General features: G+C 38.1%; 1 protein-coding gene across 1 annotated transcript in view; it reads right to left on the reverse strand.

Annotated features, from left to right (window-relative positions):
* Nucleotides 1–18,048, reverse strand: part of NEB (nebulin) — a 227,823-nt gene that overhangs the window by 101,981 nt on the left and 107,794 nt on the right. The window contains exons 55-62 of the mRNA XM_060105956.1: nucleotides 10,476–10,583; nucleotides 8,951–9,262; nucleotides 8,430–8,633; nucleotides 7,370–7,474; nucleotides 3,980–4,087; nucleotides 2,513–2,824; nucleotides 1,455–1,658; nucleotides 890–994 (exon numbers count right to left, since the gene is read on the reverse strand). Of these exons, the coding sequence (XP_059961939.1) occupies nucleotides 890–994; nucleotides 1,455–1,658; nucleotides 2,513–2,824; nucleotides 3,980–4,087; nucleotides 7,370–7,474; nucleotides 8,430–8,633; nucleotides 8,951–9,262; nucleotides 10,476–10,583 (1,458 nt within the window). The remainder of the gene's footprint in view (nucleotides 1–889; nucleotides 995–1,454; nucleotides 1,659–2,512; nucleotides 2,825–3,979; nucleotides 4,088–7,369; nucleotides 7,475–8,429; nucleotides 8,634–8,950; nucleotides 9,263–10,475; nucleotides 10,584–18,048) is intronic.

An 18,048-nucleotide genomic window follows, 5' to 3' on the forward strand; every position in this document is an offset into this window, starting at 1 on the left:
TAAACTACACAAAATTAAGTATTAGTGTGAGTTTGTAGAAAACTTTCATAGGTGCTCAAGGATTTTAAGGCACATGGTTTAAACTTTGATGTTTTATTGATTAGTAAATCTCAAAAGTTTTTTGGGGAAATCAGCATCAGGTTGCTAAAATTTTGTTTTGCCAAGCAAGCAAAACTGTAAAAAAAAAACCCCAAAACCAAAACAAAAACCCAGCTATTTATTGTCATGATCTTAATATAAAAGGAAGGCCATTTTTATGCCAAAGAAGGAGAAGGAATAAATACAGTATTTTTAAATTGAATATATTTGGATTTGTGAACAACTCAATGCGTTGTCCTTATTTTCTCCCATTTTACCATGGATTATCATCACAGACCTTGATTGATCTGTGTAGACTAGGGTTTCAGAATCCTCACTCTGATGAAAATGTTGGTCCTGAAAGAGATGGCTAGGAAAATGCTTGCAAATAACATTAAATGGTAACCAGAACACAATGAAGCGGCAAAAGAATACACAGTACGGTAACTCACTGTGTTTTAACCAAGTGACTGCCTGCTAAATAGTTGTTGAATAAAATAATGACTTGATAAGCACACTAACCTGTAGGGGAAGGCTTTAAGAGTATATTCTCTATTGGGATACTTCTCCAAAAGCATTTCATTCTCTGGTGTCATCTTCATAAAAGGCTAGTCTACCTGTGGACCTACCACATAGACCAAAATTGAATCAAGGGAAAACTATCTCTTGAATCAAGGGAGAACTGTCTCTTTTATTGACAGTGTTGTTCTGGAGAATGTACAATAAATTAGTCAAAAGGTTTCACTAAGGATATTATTACAATAGTTCATTTTTGCCTTTCTCTTCATGATATGATCAGTAGTTTACTCACATCACTGTAGTTTATTCGGTTGAGTTTGGCTAGCATGATTTCTGGTGTATCAGGCATGACATGGATTGTTTTCTTGTCATTGTCCCAGGCTTCAGTATATAAGTGCTATGAAAAAAAATGAGAAAAATTATTTTGGAGTTCAGACAGTTTTTCTTTTGATTATGTGCCAGTCACCTCTCTTCTGTACAAAGTAGAAATAAAATTACTAAAGTTGCATAAATTCCTACCTTTCATGTAGATAAATTACTATTTTCAAGAGTATTTAGCTCACTATTTCATTGACTCAGAGTTTTTACTGTTTCTTATGAAAAATTTTTAACAGTTCTGAAAAGTGTAATTGGGTTGCAGAATATCTATAATTGTGAAATAATTAGAGCACATGGTATTTTTAACATCAGTTTACTATTCTGAAGTATTACTAAGTAACTATGGTGTTATAATGGGAAAATCATTTTAAAAGGTATTGTAAATCCTACTGGAATCTTTAAAATGTAGTAACATGTCAGAATTTTTACTTTATTCTATGGTAAATTCCTATACCCGATGGTGAGGAGTGAAGACTCACCTTACTCATGTTTATAGCATTGTTCTTGGCCAGCACCTGCTCCAGGGAGTCAGTTATGCTGGTAAATTTCAGTGTGTCTGGACGCTGGCGGTAGATGTTATCACTCAGTATCTCTCCGGCCCTCTTGGCTTTAACTACTTCCACGGAGCCAATTGGAACCCAGCCAATGCCTTTCATCCATTCAAGGTCTGACTTATACAAATTCTTCAAATCAACCAACAAGAAACACTTTTATTAATTAGTTGTTCAGATTCACAGTCACAAAATGGATCATACTAGAGAAACACAAAAGCACTGATGAACAGGTAAAGCTGACATCACAATCACTCATTCAAAAGCATTATTGAATCCTGAGTACATTTTTTTCCTAAGCATTTTTTGGCACAGAGGATTGTACTAGGAATGATGAAAGATCTTTTTTGAAAAGTAAAAGCACAGTCCTGCCCTTGAGGGTATTACAAGACTCTTTACACAAAAGCAGAGTTTCTTTAGCTTTGGAAAATGTGTTCTAATAGCTCCCCAAAAGACCGCATACTTAGACCAATGCTGCGTAAGTGTTGCAGTCACAAAAACTTTTGCCTTTTTTTTTTAAAGGGAAAAGAGGTGAAATTCAACTGTAGTTGTGAGTTTCAACACATAGTAATGTTAAGTTTTACAAATCACGCTCTTGATTTGCATTTTTAATTGAGATATAATTGACATATACTAGTTTCAGGTGTACAATATCATGATTCAGTATGTGTGTATATTGCAAAATGATCACCACAGTAAGTCTAGTTGAGATCTATCACCACACATACCTACACTTTTTTTTTCTTATGATGGGATATTTTTTAAAAACTCTTGCCTTTATTTTCATCTTCAAAATCACAAAATATAAAGTGTGTAATGCGGTGTTATAGAGATAATATATTAGATATATCTTAATTATTTATTTTATTTTACTCTCAATAGGGCATGCTAACTGTATTATTATTATTGCACTAGTATTATTGTTGCTGTTGTTATTATTATTATTGTTAACACTAGTATGCAGAAGCAGCATTGGGGGTACTCACATCACTCTGGAGGTCATAAGCTTTCCGAGCATGGATGACATCATTCTGGTCGGGCAGGCAGGTCCACTCATGCAGAGGATGTTTATAGTCCACATCACTGACCAAGGTCTGACATTTCTTGGCCAAAACGATACCAAGCGTGTCCACTGGGCTGCTGAACCTGGTCTTATATTTTTCAAAATCTTTCTTGTACTCACGGTCACTCTGCATTTTGGCAACGTGGAGGGACCACATCATCTTGGGGTCATCATGTATCATCCGGGCACCAATATGGTGACCCAACTGCTTACGATAAGTTTCTTTGTATTTGTACTGAAAGAAAAGAACCCAGTAAATGAGGAGGAAGCGGCAAGGGCTGGTCCCAGTTGCTCTCTCTGTGGTGATGCTTTTCTATGAAATCCTCAAGACATCAGGGGAATTTCATCAAACATGCTGTGATGCTACACATGCTTTCATCCAAAAAAGAAGATATGGTGTTCATTTCCACACCTCTATAGAGAATAACTCCACATTGATTCCTTTATATTATGCTAGAAAATTATGTGTTTTAATCACAAAAAAAAGTGATTAAAAAGTGAACACTGAATGAGTTCAATTACAGTGACAAGCAGTTTCTCAGAAGTTGGTCATGTGAGTGGACCCAAGTGAGAACATATCGGAGGGATTTGTTTACATGGCTCATCAATTTTCTTTTTTTTAAGGTATTCTGAGAAATAATTTGTCCTCTGCACAAATAAACTGGAAGGAGTAGTTTTAAAATGGGTAATTTTTGTTGATAATGAGCATAGCGTTTCAGTTTTGCAAGATGAAAAAGTTCTGGATGTCTGTTGTACAATAGCGTAAATATACTTAATACTACTAGACCATATACTGAAAATCGTAAAGACAGTGAATTTTGTTATGTATTTTTATTACGATTTAAAAGAAAAACCTACCAAAATGGACAATTTTGCTACTCTTAATATTTACTCTTAATATTTAAGTTGTCCAGGAACCTGATATATTAATTTTTAGGGTAAAGGAATGTTGACTTTTGTGGGTCCCATAGCAAAGAGACATTTAACTTTTTTGCTATCCTATGTCCTTCCTCAAGTCATGGGGAACTCAGTTAAGCCTGCTTCTTTATTGGCATCTTTGCCTTGAGTGTAGCCTGAGGAGAGCTCATGAAGTTTCATGAGTAGCTCAACATATGTCCATTTAACTTTGACCAAGGCACTCAGTCTTACTAAGCAAAGACCAAAAGATGAGCAACAAAGGAACCATATCCCAGTGTGTCTCTAGGAAACTTGTAATCTTGGTCAGGTTACCTACTGTCTCAAAGCCTCTATTTATCTGCCTGTGCAATTAAGATAGGCAGTTAAGATAGATGATGACTACAGAGGCTTCCAGCTGTGTCCCAAGAGTGTGATTCCCTATGCAGGTGGCTGGCCTGTTGGTAACAAACGTAAGGATGTGATCAACTCTTACATCACTGGCAATATCCCGGGAGGCCTTGGCAGCCACGATGGGAATGGCGTCACTTCTTAAGTCATAGCCTTCTTTCTTGGCTTCTTCCATGGCCTGGCGATAGAGGTTCTGAAGGAAGAAGTAGTAGCTTTTAGATACAGTGCTCACTTTCACCCTAAAAATGTATTTCTGTCAAAGGAAGACTACTTTTGGATGCAGAACAACACTAGTATGTTTAGCCTTAAATAAATTTAAAAAAAAAAGATCTCTTTCTTCCTTTTACTTCCTATGTATACAAGCTATTTATTTAACTTGAAATTTTACTTTCAGCAGGTCTAACACAACTTTTCCTTGGATAAATCCTTCTAGATTTTACACATTAAGTCATTAACTCTGAAATGTGCTTGGATTACTCAGCACTTATTCTTTTCATGAAATAACCAAGAAATGACTATTTATTTAACTGCAAATTGAATTAGGACCAATTTTACTAGCAGAGAATACGATTATATAACAACAACACTACCACCATGAGCATGTACCTGTATTCAAACAGTGCTAAACAGAGGATAATCCATTGTTTCTGAACATCTTTGTTAATATTGATTTGCTCTCTATTCATTTTGTCGATTGCCGGAAATTGCTAGCAGACAGAGGGATAGCAGGTACCAGATATTTATGAGACAAAAGGACAAAATTGATGAAATAATAATAATTTCTTTATGAATTGGGAAATACCCACTGTTCAGTTTCTGTGGCAGGACAGATGCACACAGAAGGTAGAACACAGGTATTCCACGGGAACACAGTTTGAGAACCACTGAATTAAACAAATCATCTATACCAGTAGTATTCAGTCTTTTTTGCTTGTGAACCATTACAAGAATTTAGTGCTTTGTTATTAATAATTTTAAAATGACTTTAGAGTCTAAGAAGGATGTCATTAAATGTTTTTAATGTCGATTATTAATGTGTGACAATTCACATTTTTTTCATGTTGAGATTTTACAAGGCAAAGCTAAAGTAAATAAGAATAAATTTAATGTATTTGAGATAAAGTCCCAAGGGCATTTGTTCTTTTTAAAAATTTCTAGAGACTTCCCTGGTGGCTCAGTGGTTAAGAATCTGCTTGCCGATGCAGGGGACACGGGTTTGAGCCCTGGTCCAGGAAGATCCCACATGCCGCAGAGCAAATAAGCCCTGTGTGCCACAACTACTGAGCCTACGCTCTAGAGCCTGCGAGCCACAGCTCCTCAGTCCACGTGCCACAACTACTAGCCCTCATGCCTAGAGCCTGTGCTCCTCAACAAGAGAAGCCACTGCAATGAGAAGCCCTCACGCTGCAACAAAGAATAGCCCCTGCTCACCGCAACTAGAAAAAGCCTGTGTGCAGCAATGAAGACCCAATGCAGCCACAAATAAATTAATTTAAAAAAATTTCTAGAGATATTCATTTTGTAACTAGAGTCAAATACTTTTTTTTTTTTTTTTTTTCCTGCGGTACGCGGGCCTCTCACTGTTGTGGCCTCTCCCATTGCGGAGCACAGGCTCCAGACGCGCAGGCTCAGCGGCCATGGCTCACGGGCCCAGCCGCTCCGCGGCATGTGGGATCTTCCCAGACTGGGGCACGAACCCGTGTCCCCTGCATTGGCAGGCGGACTCTCAACCACTGTGCCACCAGGGAAGCCCAAGTCAAATACTTTTACACTTTATAATTTTCCTTTGAAGAATAAATTCTCAAGTTTATCCTTATGTATAAGTGGGAAAAAATGTGCTTGAATCATCTTGCAGCTTCAGGCCAAACAAATTTTTTTCATTCTTTCAACATTAGAAAAAGATGCAGGGCTTCAAAGAAAACACCTTTATTATCTTCAAGGCTACGTTTTAAAGAATGTTTGGTATATTATTTATCCAAGAGAACTAGAACAGGTAAATGAGAGTTTAAGAGAAAAAAAATAAGATATAGTTACTTTGTTTTGTTAAACTTTACTGAACGAAGATGGAATGAAGGTACCATTGGTAACGGGTTGAGAAGAAATTCAAGTGGGCCGTTTTGAAATCTAATCTTCAGGAGACAGTCTTTAGGGAATTAACATAATCATGCAATTTTAAAGAAATAAATCCAGATGAAAATTTTAGAAATTAAAAAAATAGCCCAATTTCCTGTCAGCAGTCTGAAAAAAAAATACTCTACCTCATCTGACCTAATTTTAACAAAAGGGAAAGTCTTAAAAGCATTATCCCTTTGGGATAGAAACTAACTTCATCTGCCTGGGGTGAGGCAGAATGTCTGGGAAAAGATAATCCAACAGAGAAGCCCTGCGGCCAAGAGAAAAGTTGTTCATTCAAAAATGACTGAAGCCAAGGTCAATCAATCCTTGTGATCAGGCTTGTCCTTGGGTCTGTTTTATAACACTAGACAAAAGGAAACTCTCTCATCTTCATTTCACTTGTCATGCCTCTTCTTTAGGGCTACATTATGATAGGCAAAAGTAATTAATGGGTAAAATAATAATATGGTCAAGTCTTGAAAATGAGTATTTAAAATTTCCAATGTTCTCAAACTAAAGGGAAGTCTGCCCTTTTTCTTTTGTTTAATGAAGACACAAAACAACATGTAAGAAATCAATATTCATCTTGAATGAACCAGATAATTCTTGACTTTGGCAAGAACAATTGGGCAAGAAGCTTTTTCTGCGGCAGTATTTCTATTCTGCAAAGATTTGTGATGACAAGTTTAGTGGGGCTGGAGATAGTATGTAAAAAAAAATGTTTTTTTAATTGTCCTCAGGCAATTTTGAGACGGATGAATTTAAGAATTCTTATTTCAGTTCTGGTAAATAAACTGAAGTTATTTTGAGCATATTAAATAAATCTAATCTTCACAGTGACTTGAGTGTAAAGGGAAGAAATTAAAGTTTATTAAGCAGCTACTGTATGCCAGGCTCTACACTGGGCATATAATATATACTACCCCATTTAGCCATCACAAAAATTCTTCAATAGACATTTTTATCTCATTTTACAGATGAGGTAACTAAAGAAAAACTCATAGAACAAATTTTGAAGCAAGTAGTAATCTGATAAATAGCAATAATTATTTTTTAATTAAAATTACAATATGATTCTATCATTAATAGTTGACTTTGAGAGTTCCCCTTCCCTCCTGACATGGAGATATTTTTGTATTTATCCATTTCCCTATGTATTTTTTTAATTGAAGTATAGTTGATTTACAAGCTTGTGTTAATTTTTTCTGTAACTATTCTTGAATATAATGATACATATATTCAGGGTAGGTTATGGCAAAAATAAATAAATAATTGGTCAACATGAGAATTAAATCCATAATTCTGACCTTTCCACTACATCAGCAAAATCACGTGTTCAGGTCAAAACAAATGGTCTTACCTCACTATAATTTATTTTATTTTGTCTCGCCAACATAATTTCAGGTGTATCAGGCATCACGTGGATTTGGGTCTTGTCTTTGTCCCAGGCTTCTGTGTATAAGCGCTGTGAAGGATAAAAAGGTTAATGAATTAGAACAACAATGTTTGTTGTAAACAGAGGTTTCCAACTTAGAGATCATGACAAAGTTGAAAGCCAGCCTTCTGACTATCTGGGCTGTCTGCTGTAATATCAACATTCTTCAATCTCTTTGATGTTACAAGATATTTATTGTCACTAAATATAAGTGTAGACTAAGATATGAAAAGAAAATGTGTGTGTGTTTCATTACAAGATCACCTCCACTCCAATTAAATTAAAAGCAAGTATTTTCCAAGCATGTATTCATGTCCATATGTACTGAGGCTGTATCAACAAATTATTCCCATGATTTTGTCTGCTTGTCTGTTTATTAACTGCAAATGTACCTGGATATGCCATCTCTAGATTTCTTTTTTTTTTTTTTTTTTTTGCTGTACATGGGCCTCTCACTGCTGTGGCCTCTCCCGTTGTGGAGCACAGGCTCCGGACGCACAGGCTCAGCGGCCATGGCTCACGGGCCCAGCCGCTCCGTGGCATGTGGGATCTTCCTGGACCAGGGCATGAACTCGTGTCCCCTGCATCGGCAGGCGGACTCCCAACCACTGCGCCACCAGGGAAGCCCCTAGATTTCTTTTTGATAAATGTTATGAAGATTTGCACCTGACTTGTTTGTTCTATACTTACTTAGATAAGTACCCAACGAGAAAGAAACCTTGATACCAAACATGTATAACTGTTATAGACTTAAAACAATTTAAACACCAAACAGCTGTCCTACTCCTAACTCTATTTCACAAGAGATGTCAAAGCAGAAATTCCCACATATACTTGGGGAATCCTAATAGAGAACTCAATCAAATCACCATACACAGGATGACAACTAGATAAAACAAACAAACAAAAGGACTAACTTAATTAGTAACAGATATTCTCAAGGACATACAGCCCTGTTTTATTTTCTCCCACATTGGGGGCTCACCTTGTTCATAGTGATGGCGTTGTTCTTGGCCAGCACCTGTTCCAGGGAATCAGTCACACTGGTAAACTTCAACTTGTCTGGACACTGGCGGTAGATGTTGTCACTCAGTATCTCTGCAGCTCTCTTGCACTTGACTACCTCCACAGACCCAATGGGGACCCAGCCAATGCCTCTCAGCCACTGGAGATCTGATTTATATATGTTCTGGTGAGATCAAACACAAAAGCAAGGATTACTGAAGCTGTTAGGATTCTTGATTTCAAAAATGAAAAGGACTGGAAAAGTGGATAGCCAAACTTCATGTCTATGTCTTTTATAATATGAAGCCCAATTGGATATAGTTCATGGTATTATGTTCTCTCTAAAAGAAAATTAAGGCACAGTAAATTAAGGGTGGGGAGGAAAAAAACATTATTTTTTTTCTGAGGGCTTTACCTAATCCTAGCCATTATCTGCATATTACTATGTATTATCATCATAAGCATGGTCAACAGTGGTGTTTAATGGGTCTCAGTACTCACATCGCTCTGGAGGTCATAGGCCTGCCGAGCGTGCATGATGTCATTCTGGTCAGGCAGGCAGGTCCACTGGTGCAAGTAGTTCTTGTAATCCACGTCACTGACCAAGGTCTGGCACTGCTTGGCCTGCACCATCCCCAGCATGTCCACTGGGCTGCTGAACTTGGTCTTCCACTTCTCAAAGTCCTTCTTGTACTCCCGGTCACTCTGGATCTTGGCCACATGCATGGACCACATCATCTTAGGGTCATCCTTCACATCCCGGGCTCCAATGTGATGGCCAAGCTGCTTGCGGTAACCATCTTTGTATTTATACTGAAATAACAGTAGTCATTTTGAAAATAAAAGTGAATGAAAAGGGCTAAAAATCTTATTAATATAAAACTTTATTATTTTAAAATTGGTTAGTTCTTGCAGAGAAATAAATCATCTGAATATCAACTTATCTCCTCATCCTAAACTCTGATGAGACTTCACAGCAATACTCTAATGGCGAGCAGGCCAAACTTCATAGTTCTATGGTTTGCAGACACTAAGTCTCTGGAAATAAAGGCAGCAGCACTTTTCAGAAAATCAGTTGGAGTGTAAACTGTCGTTTTTTTAATCTTTTTTGGGCCAGTGAAATCATTAACCCAGAAGTTTTACACATGATTTTGAGAACAACTCCTGAGTTCAGAGGAAACTTTTCACTCCCCTGCCCACCCCGACTCTCCCAAATCTGGCTCTGCTAACTTTCACAGGACTCCTGAAATAGACTGGCTTGTGTTTCCATCCTGTATACCGGCTCTACTGGACACCAAATTTGGGTGAGGTTTGTTGGGATTCCTTGAGGAGAAAAAGCGGATTATATAACTACAAGAAAGTGTTTTGTTGGTGGCGATGGTAAGAGCTGACTCTGGATTAGCTTCTCTCCACTTCAGGCAACAAAATTACACAAATCCTAGCATATATTTACTGAAGTCTGAATTCTCTACCAAAGGAACTTCTTTTGGAGACAGCAGAAAGGGAAATCAGGCTATTTTGTTGGTTTTGGTTGTTATAAAACTTTTTTTTTTTTCATTTAAAAAGAACCCAAAGGAAGCACTTAAGGCAATTTTTCAAAGAAAGGGTTGGCAAGAATCCAGACCAGATTTGGGGAAGGGTGAATTTTCCTGAACCTGGCTGAACCAGATCTTTTTCTTATGCTGAACCAATACACGTACCCAAGCTTTTTCCCCAACTCTTCTGTCATTTTCTTATTTCTATGTGCTCAAAATATGCAGATGAATGCCTTATAATTACAGATATAAACAAATATAGATTCAAATTCCATTTTTTAATGAAGTTTAGGATACTTCCTCTGCATATAGGAACTGAATATTAAAATCTTTTGGAGTTAAATTATTAAAGCTCTTTTCAAATGAAAAACATTTCATTTAAAGCACAGTAAATGTGCTTTAACTGGCACCAGGATGTATCTTGCTGTTGTAATACTGATTCTGCCCCACCCCCACCCAGCCATGTACATATGTGGAGTGTTGGTACTCACATCACTGACAATGTCCCTGGAGGCCTTGGCTGCCACTATTGGGATGGCATCGCTTCGCAAGTCATAGCCTTTCTTCTTTGCTTCTTCATTGGCGAGTTTATACAGAGTCTATAGAAGGAAAGTCAGAGTTAAAGCAAAGTTTTGATAGCAACAATTTGGAGTCTAACAGGTATCACAAAATTTAAAAAAGGATAGGCTCCAGAAACAATCTATCTTTCTAGCAATATTGGAAAGTAAATAAATTATATTTTACCAAATAAAACTATGTAGCATTAGAAACAAAAGAAATATATCAATGAGCATTAACATAGATTGATAATCTATTATTTATATCATATAGAGTAATCTATATATATAATATATAGATTATATGATACATTATGCATATCAACATAATATAATGTTAATGTTAATATAATCTAGTAATATAGATTGATAGGCAAAGCATCAATCTATACATATTTCTAAATGAAAAAATTGCAGAACAATGTGTTTAATATTATTCATTTGTATATAAAATATATATTTATATACTTTTACCTAGTTCTTTATTACTTAAACATTTTCGAAAATCATGTAATATCTTATGATGTTTAAAGAAACAAATGAGAAAAAAATTAAAGTACAATTTAAAACATAGTTAACTTGACTATAATCACAACTTTATGATTCTAATTTTTGGCTGGATCATATTAGTAAAACATTCACCTATAAAACTGCATTTTACTTTAAAAAAGTAGTAATCAGTATTGTTAATGGAGAACACTTTTTCCCCATGCCTGAGGTTCTCTTTCTATAAAAGGAGCGCGATTATTTCATCTCTGCCCCTTTACTCTCTTTACCCTGGAGAGGTGCAGTGATTTCCTGATGTATCTAATTGGTAGGGATGGGATGGCAGGGCATGCCCAGCTCAGCTCTGACCTCCTCCCTCTAGGAACATGCCCAGTGCCCTCCTCTGCTTCTCTGTGCGAAGCAGGACTCACCCCTGAGGGAGGTAGAGCTGACTGTCCTGCTCCAGTGTGGCCTGTGCCTGGATGGGGAACCTAATTCTGGGGTTCACTTAGCAGGTTTGTTTGGCTCTCATACAAATGTGTCCTTGAACCTAACTTTAGTAGTAAGAGATGTGAGATTTTGACTTCTAGTTCCACTCCTTTGTTTTACTTCTCAATTTTATTCAGGATCCAGGCAGGAAAGAGGTGCATATTATTAGAGGTCCCCTTGGTAGGGTTGCCAGATTTAGCAAATAAAAAGATAGCATGCCCAGCTGAACTTGAATTTCAGATAAATAACAAATAATGTTTTCATATAAATAATGAGCTAGTATTATATCTGGTTATCCTACGCCTTGGAAATGCCAAAAATACTCCTCAGTTCCACCTGACCCACACTGGTAAAGACCATAAATGGAAAAGATAATGTGACTTCAGTTTGCCCCTGGAATCCTATAGCGTATGATATTCAACCCACAGATGAAAGGTTGGATGGGCTGAGTGTTCATATCACAGAGCTGCACGTACCATGATAGCTGACGTCCGAGAATATCCACAAAAGTGTAGAAAACAAACAACAACAACAACAACAACAACAAAACAAGCGTGGTCCCCCAGGATTTTGCCCCTACCTCACTGTAGTGGAGCTGGTTCTTCCTCGCCAACATGATCTCCGGGGTATCAGGCATTATATGAATTTGAGTCTTGTCTTTGTCCCAGGCCTCTGTGTATAAGTGCTATCAAAGAATATGTTGATAGAAAACCATTTGAAAAAAAAAAGAAAACCATTTGAAATAGGAATTACAAAAAGCCAATTAAAGCAGGAATGTTACTGATCTAATTAGGAAAATAAACCACACTAGGATATAAGGTGTTCAGCTGGAGGTTTAAGTCTTAATGATAGTTATCAGGGTTACAACTGGGGATAAGAGGATTTCATTTTAACTCCACTAGTCATTAAGGTCTAAAAACCTCTTTGGGCATCTTGGAGAAGCTTGAGGCAGCTGGGGCTCACCTTGTTCATGTTGATGGCGTTGTTCTTGGCCAGCACCTGTTCCAGAGAATCAGCCACACTGGTAAACTTCAGCTTATCTGGATGCTGGCGGTAGATGTTGTCACTCAGTATCTCTGCAGCTCTCTTGCATTTGACCACATCCACAGACCCAATTGGGACCCAGCCAATGCCCCTCAGCCACTGGAGATCAGACTTGTAAACATTCTGTGAGGAGGAAAAAGGCAGGAACTCTTCAGTAAGACTGAAAGATTTAGGGTCAAGGTGCAAAGAGAATTGGTAGGAAAGTACAATTCTGGTTGTTGCTCTTGTTGGTTTCATAGAAAACTGGCTCACTGTATTAGGCAGACTAACAGAGGAAGTATGTTCAAAAACGACCCAAAAATGTAACAAAAAATGATAGAATATTTCAGGTTGTTAGGACAGGAGGAATCCAAATGAATATCTTCTGTCAGCCAGTTCAGTGGATGTTCACCGTTCGTGTGCACAGGAAAAAGAATGCCAACCCAAAGTGAGAGAAACCACACATATGTCGACCTACAGGCTGTCAGTAAATAAATATTAGGTCCAGTCAAATGAAACACTCTGCAGCCATTAAAAGCCACATTTTAAAGAATATCAATGATTGGTAGAAATGTCATTAATGTAACAATAACGAAAAAATAGCACATAAAACTATCTGTATATAAATTACATGAGCAAGAGTGGGCTTTTTCAGTGGTTGGATTATGTTGGATTCTTATTGCTTTCTGTGTATTTTTTCTTATATTTCAAAATATCTTTAAAGCTCTTGGTTTAACAACAAAAAAGAGAAGTTAAAATATAATAATGACATAGAACCTCTGAAGCCCTGAGGCAGACCTTTGACTACTTCAACACTGTCCAAGATTCAGGACAATAAACGACCGTCTTATTGGTCCAGAACCCGTCTCTTCCCCACCAAATTCTCAGGCTGGGAAGCACAGACTCTTTTCCAGAATTGTCTTTCCATATCTTTATTTAACACTTTAAGTCATTTTTTTCTGCTAAAGACTTTTGTGTACTTATTAGGCATTCATAACTACTTCACAACGGTGGAATTGGACCTTTGCCCAGATCATTTGAAGGATTTTACCTGTAACGGCAATTAAGTAGAGCATACAGACAGCTATTTTACTGTCTAGACTAAAAGCCTATTGGAATTGCCTTATGCTGACTAGTTATTGCCCCTTAAATAACAACAGCAAGAATGAAAACAATAACATTTTACACCTCTGGAGTGCTTCTTAACTTTCGAATGCTCCCCACATTATTAAGACTGTGTCACCGTGAGAAGGAGGTGATCTCAAAAAGGCACTTGAAAAATAGACAGAGGCAAGCAGTCTGTCAATGCTGTCACTCTATGGTGACATTAACCGTTTTTAACTATCTTTCATATGCAGGCAAAGCCTTTCTTTGCAAAACACAGGGTTCTGCATGTTGTGGAAAGCTACAGAACAGATGTGGGAGTTTCCACAGGTAGGCTGTACAATTTCTAGGAACAGCCATTTAATGTATAATTATGGTTAATTCATGTTATTCTCCAAAGTCCTCTAATGCTTAATAATTCCTCTAAACGTCTATAAAATATATGCTGCAGGAAATGTGCCTGTCACATCCAGATTTGAGATGCTGCCTCTGTTTCTAATAGGTACCGGTTCTGTCATTACCACATGACCTCTCCACAAAGAGAGCTGTGCTGAGAGGACAAAGTGTCAATGAAATGACCCAACAGCTTCCAGACACAGTGACTTCTTTTATTTCATAAGAGTAACGATTAGTGTTGTAGCAGTATTCTGCTAATGATAACCTCATTTGTTTTGCAAGGAAGCTAAAAACAAATTTCTGAGTAATTTTTAAAAATAAAAATGCGTTATTTCCTTCCCCCTTAAAAGGATAAAACAAACCATCTTCCTGGGTTGGACCCTGAATTCTAACGCTGCTTAATTCCAGTCTTATTTTTATAAGACCAAGTCCAGTTGGTAAACTTCACTTCCTTATAAAGCCTAGAAATGTATCCACAATAAAGCAATAAAACTATACTCTGATTCAAATCGCATTCAATGAACAAGAAATCCTAGCTTGAGTAGGCCACTGCATTGTTTACAAAGGATAACATTCATATGGTTCAAGTTATTTCCACACACAGCCCTGTTACGGACGCCGTACTCACGTCGCTCTGGAGGTCATAGGCGTGCCGAGCGTGCATGACGTCACTCTGGTCAGGCAGGCAGGTCCACTGGTGGAGGTAGTTCTTGTAGTCCACGTCACTGACCAAGGTCTGGCACTGCTTGGCCTGCACCATCCCCAGCATGTCCACTGGGCTGCTGAACTTGGTCTTCCACTTCTCAAAGTCCTTCTTGTACTCCCGGTCACTCTGGATCTTGGCCACATGCATGGACCACATCATCTTAGGGTCATCTTTCACATCCCGGGCTCCAATGTGATGGCCAAGCTGCTTGCGGTAACCAACTTTGTATTTGTACTGAGATGAAAATGCACAAATTAGATTTTTATTATAAGCCAATAGAGGTCACAAGCCTGTACAAAATCATCTTGCTTATATCACTGTTGTACGTTGACTTTTGCTACTAAGCACTAACTCAAGGCAATATCCCACCTTTCCCCTAGAAGCTTATAGAGGTAATAAAATAGATGGAATTCATCTAATTGTAGTGTACACCCCAAATCACCTATGGCCTGGTAACAAGGAATAGTTCCGGGGGCAGCAAATGCACACAGTGGAGAGGCCATGTGGACCAAGGGACTGGGAGAAATGGGTTAGGCACTAAAAGTACATCAGAAAAGAGATGCACCTGGGGACAAGATGTGTTTAATAAGTAGTAAAATGAGTGCCTGGTTCCTTTGAGGATGAAGTCAAGGTCAAGGACTACTTGCAGTAGCAACAGAAGAGAATTTCCTGTTTCATCATGGATTCAGGCATTCAGTGGTGGTGGCAAATTTTGGCATCATTTTGGAAACTGGTTATACTAGGGAAGCTGACCTAGCAGCCCAGTTGCTTAGAGCATGCTCCTAATAAAGTCATGGGTTCTCATCTCTCATGGACCAACAGTGTTGTTATTATTCCATGTCCAAAGACATTGTCCTAGAATCCGAGCCAATTATCCAAAATACATGCTTCTAGTCTCAAAGATAACTGAGTGAGAAAGGATAAACGAGTCAGCAGAGGCAATATAGTACAGTGGGAAGGAATGAGGTTGCCCAGAGTTTCAACTCCATCACCTACTAAGAGTTTGATTTTAGACAAGTTGCTTAAGCAACCCATAAAACAGGGATAATCACAATCTTACATCCTAGGGTAATTATGAAAAATAAGTGACATAATGCATATAACATTCTTAGCACAGATTTCTCAACACTTCTTGGTTATTATTATTTTGTTATATATTATTATTGGCATAAATCCATTTGTAGAAAAGGTACAACATACGTAAACTAAAGTGAGTCACTAATATGATCCTCCAAAATAAAGGGCAGCATATTACCATATTCCCAAATAGTGGGTCTTGATTTTTAGAGCAGTGGTCTGTTCCTCAAGAATTCCCTGAGGTACCAGGAAAGGATGATGGTTTTATTCTGGGAGTTACAAGCCACAAGCCAGGAGCTAGTGTTAAGGGTGCAAGTTTGGGCTAGTCTGGCACTGATCAACTGCCTTCTTTTCATGATCTTACAAGGGTGAAGTGTAATGGCAAGCGTCATATGCATTTTTTGAATACTGGATATTAAAATGCTATATAAAGCTAGGCCCTGAATCTCACGGGGAGAACTTAAGTTTATGAGTCACACTTTCTATAAGCACTGTGGTAATTTTTATATAAGCATCTCCAAGCCTGCAGCTACACTCTTAACGAATTCCACATGAATGGATCTTTCTCTATTCTTGGTGGATCAGCTTTCACTGAAGATACTGTGACTTAGTGGTTATAAAACTTTTTTGTAAACATCAAATTTTTCATTTCCCTCAAAACTAGGTTTTTGAAAAACCCTACATAAATACATCAGGATATATTTCCAAAGGGCCAGGGAAGTTCTTTTAGAAGACTTAGTTCAGTGAAAATGTCACCTCAGACTGACCACATACTAGGAGTAAAACTGACAACTCACATCACTGATGATGTCCCTGGAGGCCTTGGCTGCCACGATCGGGATGGCATCACTTCGCAAGTCATAGCCTTTCTTCTTTGCTTCTTCGTTGGCGAGTTTATACAGACTCTAAATTTGGGCAACCAAAAAAAAAAATCAGTTACATGTTGACATTCATATCCAAAAATGACAGAGGACTAAAATAATTCACAAAGTTCTACACAGGTAGGTGCCTGTAATAATGTCACTTTTGAGAGTTCTAAGCTTTCTGCGGTTTTGGCTGAAGTTGAGACTTAAACATGATACCTATATGGAATATGGCACCTTTGTTTTTTTATTTTAAAACTTATGTTACATTAACCATATACAGATATTATTCATGGTTTTAAAACTTTTAGTTATAACAATGAATCAGTTTTGGAAAGAACTGGAAAAATTAAGCTGAAACTCATGGGCCTAAGGTGGCAAAATGTGGACAGGAGGGAAACTCATTTGATCCACATTTATTCTGCACCGACTATGTGCCATGACTGTGCTTGGTACTTGGGAAACAAAGATGAATATGAGGCCTCTCCCATCTTCAAGGTTTCTGGGAGAACTGATGGAAAGACTGATAACCTGCGGAACAAGCTGCCAAAAAGTCAGACCATGAAAGGTGCTTTAACCGTATTAAGAACGAACTCCACGGGACTTCCCTGGTGACGCAGTGGACAAGACTCCACAGTCCCAATGCAGGGGGCCTGGGTTTGATCCCTTGTCAGGGGACTAGATCCCACATGCATGGTGCAACTAAGAGTTTGCATGCCACAGCTGAGGAGCCTTAATGCTGCAACTAAGAAGCCGGAGAGCTGCAACTAAGGAGCCCAGGGGCCGCAACTGGGGAGCCTGACTGCCACAACTAAGGAGCCCATGAGCCACGGCTGGGGAGCCCACCTGTCACAACTAGGACCCCACGCAACCAAATAGATACATAAACAAATATTTTTTAAAAAAGATTGAATGTTTAAAAAAAAAAAAAGAACGACCTCTAGGAAGGAGAAATTTATTCTGTATTGAAAATTAGGAAGTTTCCTCAGAGGGCATGACCTTGGCATTGGACCCTGAGTGATAAATATGGTTTCAATAGACTGAGATGGTGGTCAAGGGCAGAGGAACTTCCATGAATCAAAGTACGGGGGAGTGAAAGTGCAGGGGCATCAAGCGGGGTTGGGTGGGGGGAGTGTCAGAGGAAGTGGCAGGACAGGACTGACAAGAAACAGGAATCCAGCTATGAAGGCCTGGTGCTAAGATAACTTTGTCCTTAATTCTATAGGAAAAGGGAAACCAACAACAATCTTTGAGGAGGAGTGACATCGTCAAATTTGCATTCTATCTTCCTATGCTAAATGAGAAAGAAACATGATAGAACTGAACTAAGCTGATAGAGAAAAGTCAGAGAAAGCAGACCAGG

The sequence above is a fragment of the Mesoplodon densirostris genome, chromosome 8, assembly GCF_025265405.1.
Source record: "Mesoplodon densirostris isolate mMesDen1 chromosome 8, mMesDen1 primary haplotype, whole genome shotgun sequence".
NCBI lineage: Eukaryota > Metazoa > Chordata > Mammalia > Artiodactyla > Ziphiidae > Mesoplodon > Mesoplodon densirostris.